We start from the raw sequence: 11602 nt of genomic DNA on the forward strand, positions 1-11602 counted from the left end.
GGGAGGGAAGGGGGTCCCACAGAGTGAGGAGAGGCCCGGTGCTCTCTGTGGGGAAGGGGAGGGGTGAGCCTCTTGTCCCCGCTGCCCTAGCGATGCCCCCGGGCTTGCTCTGGGCTGCGTGAGGGGGAGCGGCAGAGGGAGGTTAGTGACCCCAGCAACCCCCTTCCTCCTCCAGGCCCGGGGCTCCCCTCTCCTGGAGGGCCCTCTTCCCCCCCGCATGGCTGCCTGCCTTCCCTTCCTGGGCCCTCGCCCCTACCTTTGATTTTTCTCCTTCCCCAGTTCATTTCTGTGCCAGCTTGCCTTGCTGGATGCAGCCTGAGGAAGTCAGTCTCTTTCTCTGTTGTAGCTGCTCAAAAGAAGTTGCAAATCAACTTCTGCTACTCAGATTCATGTAGTTTCTACACAGGAAAATATTAAGTGTTGTACAGGGCTGGGAAGCTGCTGGAGCTCTTGGGAACAACTGAAACGTTGTGAAATCATGAAGATATTTTTCTGGGAGCTGATCGTTAAAGCAAATAAATTGCTAATTGTTAGGAATTTCTGTTCTGTCTTATCTTTTTAGCATTCTTTTTTGTCCTTCTCATACCAACAGATTTTGAGAAGAGAGGAAAGAAGGAAGTATGTCCAATACTGGATCAGTTTCTTTGTCATGTTGCTAAGACTGGAGAGACGATGTAAGTGTGACTTTTTGGGTGATCTTCAGTTGTAGCCTACAACCTTTCTGCATTTTAAGTCAATGAGATGCTACTTGGATTCTCTCTTCGTCTGTAGATTGCTTCTGTGAGCTGAATAAGCTTGCTTTAGTTCCCATTTAATTTTGGATGGTTTAGTTTTGTTTGCTGGTAGTTTTAGCTGACAGAGAGACTTTTTGTATAGGCTTTGCTCAGGGGTATCTGTCAGGTCTTACTGATCCTGTTCGGTACGGTAAACCTGTTGCTCTATCTACATTTTATGTGACATTCAGTTTTTTTAAAATTGAAAGTTTAAATCACTGTTGTAATGTCTGTTATATACTGTTGTAATGTCTGTTGTATACAGTGTCTAATAGTATTATTTACATAAAGATATGAATGGCTTAGATTATTTCTTCATAGGCTTTGTATAACATGCTGTGTGATGATTGCGTGTGAATGCTTTTGAGCAAGAGGGGAGAATCACGTAGGTGCTTTCTGCAGAGGAGACGTATGGGAGCTACTCTGAATTTCCGTAGTCACTCAGTTTTCAGCTCGCACCAGAGTTTCACTTTTCCTGGACTTTCTTTCACAGATCACCCTCGCAGATTTCCATTCGAAGGTGTGACGTAGCTGGAAGGAGCTGTGCTACATGCTCCTTGTCGGGGATGAGCAGTGGTGCTGTGCTGGGTGACTTCCTTCGTGGATCGCTATTTGGCAGGAAGGGGAAAGGCATGCCTGGGTGTATTGCTAGAGAGTTGCTCACTTTCTGGCTCCCCGGCTGTCTCCTTGTTTTTGAGGCCTAGTGCCAGACTACCGGCTTAAGCAAGAGAGATGTGCTTTTACCAGTGTTTTGTTAGCAACCAGTGATCACAGAGGCTTTCCTTGGGTTTCTAGAATCCCTTTAGCTTGTAAGAGGTTTGCAGGTTTTGGTGGGTTTGTTTGGGGTGTTTTTGGTAGTTTGCTAGCACAGCTTGAATTAATGGTTTTGAAAGAAAAACAAGTTCTGAAATATACTTTGCTCTTTGAATAGAAGGCTTTGGCTCAGTAGAAATACACAGCTGTAGTGCTTAATATTTTGGTGTAGTATTTATTTTAGTACAGGCTTACTGTGGTGTGTTCTGTTTGTATGGTATGTCTAAAAGATTTTTCCTGCTCTGAAATATTTTTTCAGTCTGTTTTTATAATTTCTGCCACTATTACATGTATTCCAAAGTATTTTTAAAAGGGATTGTATAGGGGCAAGTTCTTGGGAAAATTCTCCCCTATGCGAAACTTGGAGAATGAATAAACTCCTGATTTTATTTCAATTTGGGAAATCTAGATTTTTGTTGTTGTTATTATTTGAGTATTACAAGCTACTGCTGAAATCTGAACTGGAATTTGTCATCTGGAACTTCATGCAGACCCTGGCCTTCTAGGTTTCCAGGGTTTTCTTTGGCTTTTTTTCAGTTCTGTAGCTTTTTTCAGCTTTCTTGAACCTCTCAGTTGCATTAAATTGTTTTTTAAAAGGTGTTGGATGTGAACATCAGAAGTACCTAATATCGTCTGGAGACAGACAGGGAAATACTGTTCCATAACATTTAATTTGCTTCCCATTATCTACCAAAGTCTGTATTTCTTCATCTAATATGCTTCTATTTTTGCTGATATGTTGTGTATCAAAATATCAGGAGGAAATTAGTAAAAATCTCATGGTCAACATTCATGTAAAGATTAGTAAAATGCTATTTAAGATCTTAATGTATTTTTAAGCTAGTACCGCTTGACCACTGTAAAAGGATTCCTGAATACACAAATTTACCAAATACACGTTAATTCAAAATGAGCTAAATGTTTTTTATTTCCAGTTATGCAAAAGTAACTTTATTTAATAGAAATCTAAAGCAGTAACAAATAGGTTGTCTTGGAATGAGAATATAAACTCTAAAATAATAGTTTGTAGTGACATTTATTAGGATTTTTAAGAAGTTCAGAGCTCAGTTTGGGGAAAAAAAATGGATGGTTAAGTCGGGTAATTACAGGAATGGTTTGCAGACTTATTTATTGAAAAACAATGGATCTTAGTCACAGACTGTTCCTAAAGTAACAAACAAAAAGTACCCGTGTAAGTGAGGACCAAGGCAAATAAGGACAAGTGAAATATTTTTGCTTTGAGTTATTGTTGTTTCTAGGAGAGTTATGGTGTTTATGGGGGTTCTCTCAGCTTTTTTGATTTAATCTGAATACTGATTTTTAGATAATACACTGCAGTCTACATGCTGGGTTAACTGTAGTGTTCTCACCCCCCACCCCTCCTTCTGGACATAGCTGCAGCAGATCTTGTAAACAGGTAGTAAACTTGGTTTGAAAGGGTGCTAATGAAGTAAATTAAAATGACTTTCGAGGTTCTCATCAAAGCAGATTGTGGCTTACATAGCTTGTTTAACAGATTGAAAGCATGGGCTGATGGTAGTGCATTGGGTACCTCCCTGCCCCCATTTGTTTCAATGTGCTTATTCATCCAAGTGAGTTATGAACAGGTAGATGCAGGTTTAGGTTAGACTGTAATTTTACTAGTATTTCTCTTGGCAGCAGTCTTGGCTAATGCAGCCCTTGTGTTACTATTTCACCTGTGCTTGTTCGACTGTTTATGTAGCTGCATGGTAACCTAGAGCAGGAAACTGCTTGCTGTTGTAAGTAACTTTGTTTTTGGCAGTACTGTGTTTAACAAGGTTCGGTTCATTGATCCGGCTTGTTTTGTCCGTGTTAACTAGTACGTCAAACCCCAGTGCAACTGAAGAGGTGGTTTAGGGGAGGAACAAAGGGTGAGAGCTGTATAAGCCAGCACTGCAACTATGATAAGGCTCTTCAGAGAGTGTCTTTGCTGTAATTAAAAGTTTCTTTTATTATACAAGGAAGGTCTGGAATAAAAATGTTACTAAATTTGGTTATATTATCAGTGTAAACTTAGTTGTGTTACCAGTACCTTGCAGTAAAAGCCTGATCATGGAATCACGTGTGTTAACTTAATCTATTTGAAGTTTAAGCTGTCTTCTTATGCAAAGTTAACGATTCACTTAGTTGTTTGTGAGATTATGGCATGCATTTACAAAAGCCAGTCTAAACTTCCTTTATTATAGGTGAACAGAAGCAAAAGTTTGATTGCTTGGCTACTTCAAAATATTTTTGTTTAACGGTTACTATGGCAATACTTAGCCTTAGGTGAAATATAAAGTTTATGGTTCAACCTTTTTTAAACTTGTGTTGGGTCCTAGAGCTTTTTTCTTTTCAGATGAGTGATGTACTCCTTAATTGACTTGACTTTTTACTGAGATTCTAACATGGAATTTCTTTAGTGATGAGACCAAGTATAGGCAGGGAAGATCACGGTAAACTCCTTCTCTCTGGTTTATAAAAGATCAGCATGACGTGTGAAACTGAGTAAAGTGAAGAGATACGAAATTTGTTAGTTTTAATACTTTACTGTAACTGAAAGACTTCTTTAAAAACAGGATATGTGCATGTTTTTTACGTAAGATATCCACTTATCTATTTTTCTGAAGTGGAAGCAGCTTTAAGAGACTACAAAATTCTAGTGTTGCAGTGCTGTGATGTGGAATGAAAAAGTGAAATAATTTTTTTTGTTCTTTTGAAGAATTCTTAAAGAATGGATATGAAGATCACTTTTCAATTGTGGTTTGTGTCTTGTACTTAAAATATGTTTTATCTTGCCTCTTAGGAAATTCTTTTGGATTTAAAATCACTCCTTTCAATAGCAAAAATGTTTCTAAACCATTTATTTAGTTACTTCACCAAGAAAATCCAATTTATTGTACTGGAAAGGAAAACTAGAATTTTCCTTTGGTTCTGAAGTTGAAAATAACTTGGAAAACAAAAGCAATAAAAAATTCTGTCAGTTTTCTCTGCATTTCCACCACTCCTGCCCTGGGGCAGGCAACCTATAAAGCACAGTTTTAATGGCTTACTATAGTGGAAAGCGTAATACAGATGCTTAATGACAGTGAAGGAGTCCAGAAATAAGTAGTGAAGTACCAAAATCTGGAGGAATACAGTATGTAGGCAGAAGTGATTAACTGTAAAGTAGTTCTAGGCTTAAGTAGAGAACACTGGCCTGGCCAGGATGTAATGTAGTTGCACCAGTTCTTGCCCTAAATGCGGTATAAATAGCATTAAATTGCATTCTGTTTTTATTTTTTTCTGTAGTCAAATTCTTTCCTCAGTGTTTCCCTAGAAGATCTGAAATATTCGTTTGTACCTCATCTAAGCCTCAAGACAGAAGTTGTCTCTTTGCTAGTTTCCTTGAGGACCAGCATAAATGCTTTTCTGCAAAGTTACTTGAATCCAGTTTGATATGTCTGATTGTAGAGCAAATGGGAACATCTTTAGTGTCATCACAGAATAATGTGAGTTAGAAGGGACTTCTGGAGGTCATCCAGTCAGACGCTGTACTCAAGGGGAGCTAATTCCAAAGTTGGTTTAGGTTGCTTTGAGCTTTGTGTACCTCTTCTGGAAATCTCCAGTGATGGCAATTTCATAGCATCTGTTTGTCTCCTTGTTTCACTACTTAACCACGTGTACTGGGAGGAATGTTTTCCCTTGCAGCAACTTGGAGTTTCCCTTGGAGCAACCTGGGACCACTGCCTCTTGCCCATCATTTGTGGACCTCTGAAGGGATTCTGTTTCCACCTTGCCTGTAAGGCAATTACCTTCTCAGTGGTGAAAAATGGCAGTTAGATTCCTCCACCATAGTTTTCTGTTTTCCAGAAGAAGACGTGTTGCCTTAGCTTCCCACCTAGGTTGCATGCTGCAGCTCTTTTAACCATCTTAATGACCTTCTGCTCATCTCACTCTTTCTGCTCTCTTTTGTATTGCATGATCCCAAATTGGACATAGTATTATGGTTATGGACTTGTGCCAGGTGAGGAGTATAATCACTTTCTCTGATACTGCAAAGGAAATCCAGTGTGCAAGCAGCCTTTGTCACAGCAAGAGCACACTGACAGATGTTCAGCTTCGTGTCTGCCAGCACAGTTATGGGCCCCAGTATTGACTGAGCAATGTCATTTGTAACTGGTTGTGGTCAGACTTTGGACCCCACTGACCACAACCACTGCTGTGTAGGCCTGATGGTTCCACTCAGTCTGTAGCTATCCAGCGTGGCTACAAAGATGCTGTGGGAGACTGGGCTGTATGTCTTGCTGAAGCTGTCAACAGTGTCTGCTGATCTGCCTGCATCAACAGTCAGGTAGATCAGGCATGATTTGCTGTTGGTAAATAATGTAACTGTAAGTGTAAGTTACCTAATGGTAGTTCTATCAAAGGTAACGGGGGAAAAAAATTTTTGACCCTTCGATGCTGTTTCATGTACCCTATGTAGCAGTGAACTTTTTTTTCTTACTGCATGTTTAGAATAGCAGTGAAATAGTTTGTCAGCTGTAGAAAAGATGTGAGGGGAGATACGGTAGCAACGAACGTGTATGAGAGTAAGTTCCTGTTCTCAGCTTTAGTGTTTTAGTGATATGTTTTGAACTTTTGCACAGTTATTTCCGTTCTGATGTTACAAATACGCAGATTTTTGTAGCCATATGTCCTTTAGCTTATTTCACATGCTGAAATTTAAATCTACTTTTTTTCCCATAAAGTATGTTCTCTGGTTTTATTCAGCTAGAAGTTATGTTGCTTGACATGCTACTATTTTTTGACTAGTTTGAAAGTTTTGTTCTGATTTGTAGGCAAATAATTATCTGAAAATCTTTTATAGGTATTGGGGGAACACTAATGGTTTTTTGGTGCATTTTTTGGTTAAATGAAATAAAACAACTCAAAAGTTCCTGCCATTATAAGCAGGATAATATTTTCTGAAAGAAGTCTGTGTGCCTTTGTTAGTATAGTCCTCTTCCATCACCATGTTCTCAGTGAAGTAAGAGATGTGAGTAAACTTCCTTGCATTGTTTCCTGCTATTATTCCTCACTAACTTCATTCCACTGACACTGTTTTCTGTCTCGTAATCCACCGTTGCCTCCAAAGGTCAGGATGAAAAGCTTGCTGATTTATCTTTGTCAAAGACAGGAAGCTAAACTGTCTCTTTTACTTATATTATAAAAAACTACATATGTATCAAATGTATAGTTGTAGTGCTTCAGAGGAGTCAGTAGTGATACAAATGAAATAACTTGCTCCTTTAGGAAACACATGTTATTGTGGTGTTTTATTTTTAATGCTACCACTTCATATCTGTTGGGAGTGGGGTTTACAGTATAAAGGTCAAACTTCAACTACCATTGTAAAATGTGCATAATGAACTGATCCTAATAAACTTCAGTCTCTCCGCAAAATACACATGTAAGGAAAACAAAAGGCAAGCTCCTCACAGCAATGCTAACTTTTCAGTGTAGTTGGACTATTTTAATCACAAGTGTAACTGTATGTGCATGCAGGCTTTAATTTGTAAGTATGTCTTTCTTCGTGTTGTTAGCAGTCTGTTCTTGCACTCAGTGTTCAGTGCACTCCCTGCTAGTCTCCTTGCAGACAGTTCACTGGTACTTTGCACAGAAGACCACCCCACCACTTATTTTGTAGCAGTTAATACAGTTGTTTGTCTGTCTGATGAATCACCTTTAGTGTCCTTTTGCTGGCATCCTTCTACTCTTCAACCTCAGTTCTCTTGCCTTGCTTCCTCAGATTTGTTCTCATCCTCAGAGTTTCTACCAGTTCTTACCTTTACCTATTAGTAATGTTTCTTCACATCTGTAGTGGCTGCCTCAGTTTATCTCTGTTTTCCAGGGGACCTCAAGTCTCTTGTTCCATGGTGGCCTTGTTTGTTACTATTTCAGTTGAAATACTTTCCCAGACCTTTTGGTATTGCTCCACTCCATATTACACTTTTACAGTGGCAAAGATGTTTCTTTGTTTTGATCTTGTAATTGGTGAGCCTTGCTCCCTCTTCTTGTCTACAGATTATGGGAAGGTTTGTGCTTGATGGCACATGTTGGGGGGAAGGGAGGAGGCAATGGTGTGTGCAGAAGGGAGGGTGCAAAGCAGTCTAATCATCTTGGGGGTGGTAGATTTTCAGGTGTGTGGATAAACCAGACTGATGCTGCTTTTCCACAAAGCTGGTGTCTGGCAGGTCTCAGTTTTAGAAACAATACTACTTGAAGACAGCTACAAGGTTTCCATGATGGCTACGCCTGAGGAGGCTTTGCTGAGAAGTGGTAAGGGAGCATGATGACGCAGAAACACCTACTGCCTGTGTATGAGGTCACTGAGGTAGGGTGCACCTTGTCAGCCCAAGCTTAGTGTGTGTCAGCTGAACGGCGTTGTGTAGAAGCCAATTGGGTGGCTTTTGTTTCCGGTTTTGGAAAGAATTAGTCATAGAAGTGCAGTTTACCTGATCCTAGTAGTACTGCTTTCTGAGTGAAGCCTGTGTTTTTGTGGGACAATGGATGAGCTGGCAAGCATAGAGAGTACAGTGCGAAGTAAATTCAGCTACAAAAGTAGTTGCACAGGGTGCATTTTCCTTTTATCTGGTTTCCTAGCTTTATTGTTCAGTATAGTAAAGACTCGATAGTATTACCTCTGTGGGGTCTACTGCTCTTCTGGGGTGACCTGTGGATCTCTATGTGCTGGTTATTAAACGGTGATAGGTACACCTAGCAGATGAGTTACAGCATTTCTTTTGGTTTTTTTTGCTTATTCTCTGCAAACTGGTGATACCTGGAGCAACTTCAATGTCCTTTTTTTTAGTACATATGTGAAATTTAGTTTGTGTATGGAAAAGGTGATATATTTGTATATGCAATTATCCAAACATTAATTTTGTATTGCTCAGAGTGATTTTCCTATAGGTAGCTTCTATAGAGGTAGTAATTTCAACTTCCTGCAAGTTCAGAAAGAGTTTTAAATATGCTTCACTTATTGCATAATATTTTTCTTAAATTTTGGCTTCTGGACTTCTGCAGGCTTACTGAGAAAATGTAATCTATTTAATGTTTCCATATTCTGCCTGCATCAACTCCAGAGTACTGTAGAATTATATTGTGCCTTTGCCTAATGGATTATTTTTCTGTGCAATATGTATTGAATGGGATGCACTCTGAATTGTGCTGTGGAATTCCTGCAGAATCTCTATTATACAGTGCACAGTATCACTCTTGAAACAAGCCCTAGTGAATTTTATCTGAAGTGAACATAGGTAAAAGCTAAGAATAATCCACAGAATTGTTAAGACTTGAAAAAATACGGTTGTCTAAGTTTAGCAAAGTGTCCAATCATGTTAAAGACAGGTCTGGACTATATAAGTGGGTTTTTTGGGAGAAATTTTGACACAAATAATACATGTCTGCTATCAACGATCTGTTTGGCTAGTGCTGTTCAAATGCAGCTACAGTTATCTTTGGTAGAGCAGGTGAATATAAGTGTTCTTAGGACTTGTGATTGTATATTGTGAGAGAAGTCAAATATCTTCCCCCTGCTCCTAAACTTCTTGTGCAAGTCACTTAAGTGGTATTGTTTACAATTCTAAGGTTGATGTGAATGTCCTTTAAAGTTTAAAGATTAAAAATGAAATTTCAGTAATATGGTTACTTGAAATCATGCCTCTTTGAGATAATTATTCCTATTGTAGTTTCTTGTAGTAATAACTGGATCAAAGTCTTACATTAAGTGTTGCAGAAGTGTAGTCTAGTAGTAGTCTAGTCTCTGTCTTGAAGATACATTCTACAGAAATGAGGCAGATGTGGGCTGAGAAAACAGATACTGTACGCAAAGTGATTACTGAGAGTTTCTGAACAATTCTGAGTGTTGTGTAATTAAGTTATGCAGGAAATATTATTTAGAAGATTGTCAGTCAGATTTAAAAGTACGCAAAACTCAAACGATTTTAAGATAATCTAGTATAAAGGGTGCTAACTAAATTTTTTTACAAAGGTAAATGTAATAATATTGTAAAAAAAAAAAAATAAATCCAGAACTAGAGAAATAAAATCTGTTGGGGTAAAGTATTCTGTAAAATATGTGACAGCAGGAAGATACTAGGTCTGCATATATTGTGGCATAAGTGTAGCATGGTTCCCTGAACTGGTGATTTTTCTGCATAATAGAAGAAAAGGTAACTAAATTGTAAATAAACAACTGTAGTTGATATTGCTCAAATGGGAGGACTTAGGTGATATTTGATGCTTATCCAGAAGGCTGTGTTTGTAAGACTTGGAGAGCTTTGTAGTTGGTGTATTGACTTTATAGGAAAATCAATGTCTGGGCTGATCATTCTACTTGTAATAAAACTTCATATTGTTAGAAATGTTATTTGAATATGTGCAGAAGTGAAATTATGAAGAATAAGAAATCAAAGTAAGGTAAAAATTTACATATTGGTATGCAGTGCAGTAGCACAGTGAATGGAATCATTTAGTAAATACACCCGTTTATTCTAATCAGGTAAAGATAACTTGAAGTGAATTTTCAAGGGGAAGAGGGAAATTTTAATGAAAATACAATCTACTGTCATTTTTTGTCTCTATAGATAAACCACTGCTAGTGGTTTGTGGAAGTTTTGAAGGCTTTCGGTTGCTTTGTGTGTATTGTTTGCTACTCTGCTATAAGGAATTTAATTCTTAAATGCAGAATCTGTTGTAATCTTGTAGTTTTTCATTCTGTGGTCAGTTTTTACTTTTAAAATAAAAGAAAAAGGTACTTGAGTTAGTTTGTTTTTAGATAACTACATTAAGAAATGTACTTAATTGAAAAATACTGAGTCCTAGTTCAGATTTTTTTCTGTTCTGTGGAACAGCTGTATTCTGTTGGAGTCAACTGAATATTTATCAGGAGAGATCAGAATTAGTCCCTTGATTATTGCAGTTTAATGTCTTAATCAGCTGTCTGTTTCCATAACTAAATCTTAATCTCTGTTGTTCCTGGCAATAGCAGTAGTAATTTACAAGTAGGAGAGAGGTGAACACTACCGACATAGGTGTAGTTCTAATGTATTCCAGTTTCCGTGGTTCTGGAATGAGCTCATCATGCTCACAAGAAGAAAAGCAAAGACTTAATTTAGGCTGACAGCAATCAGTGAGTGAAAATGGAAAAATACCTTCTGTGCTTGTGGGAAATACCAGTTTTTCCTCTTTTGAGCTCTTCAACATATTTTTAATTAAAGCGAAAGGTAACATGAGGTCAAATCCTACTGAAGATAAAATGTGAGAGTATTTTAATTTTACATGAGTTATCAGGTGAAAGAGAACAGGATGCTCCCCCAGGAAGGGTGCTTGCCAGTGTGTTTTCCTGACAGGAGTATACTGTTTACAGCAAAATACAGTGTTCCAGTAAATTAAACATGCTGTGTCACCTAACGTTTAAAATTTATTGCTCATTCTGAAACACTGATAAAGCATCTAGCACCTGCTTGTGGTTTTAATTTAATATTAGGTTGAAGGGTTTGTCTGCTTGCCAGCAGCATTTAAGAAACTAGTCTGCATTGATGCATGAGGGATTTTACTGTGTAAATCTGTTGTCGTTGTTTGGAATTTCCCCTGTTAGTCTGCACTGTGTGGATGGTGAAAAGAGCAACAGTGTGTAAAATTGACACTGAAATTAATTGCATCAAAATAGTATTAAAGCATACGAAGTAGAAAAAGGTTTATAATTCAATGCATATTTGAAGCAAGAGTAGAATTAAGTAAGTTACATTATTTTATCTAGTACATGAGGGTAGCTGCTTAAAGTAATGGCTTTGTGTTCTACTAGTTCTATCATACATCTTATTCTTCCTCATCTGTAGCATTAGTTTTGTGGTTAGATTAGTGATCTGCTTCACCTCCCTGTGTGTGGGATCGCAAGAATGCGTGGGAGCAGCAGAGCAGGCTTGCCCTTTCTGTGTAGACCAGGTGTAAAGTTAAATCTGGTGGGGCAGCTCTCTCCACTCTGAGGTCCC

The 11602-nt window shown here is 38.3% G+C and overlaps 1 protein-coding gene across 1 annotated transcript in view; it reads left to right on the forward strand.

The window, feature by feature from the left end:
• Nucleotides 1–598: 598 nt before the first annotated feature.
• Nucleotides 599–11602, forward strand: part of PPP4R2 (protein phosphatase 4, regulatory subunit 2) — a 30825-nt gene continuing 19821 nt past the window's right edge. The window contains exon 1 of the mRNA XM_010083264.1: nt 599–674. Coding sequence (XP_010081566.1) covers nt 673–674 — 2 coding nt within the window. The 5' untranslated portion in view covers nt 599–672. The remainder of the gene's footprint in view (nt 675–11602) is intronic.

Source organism: Pterocles gutturalis, unplaced genomic scaffold (genome assembly GCF_000699245.1).
Source record: "Pterocles gutturalis isolate BGI_N339 unplaced genomic scaffold, ASM69924v1 scaffold28245, whole genome shotgun sequence".
Lineage (NCBI taxonomy): Eukaryota > Metazoa > Chordata > Aves > Pterocliformes > Pteroclidae > Pterocles > Pterocles gutturalis.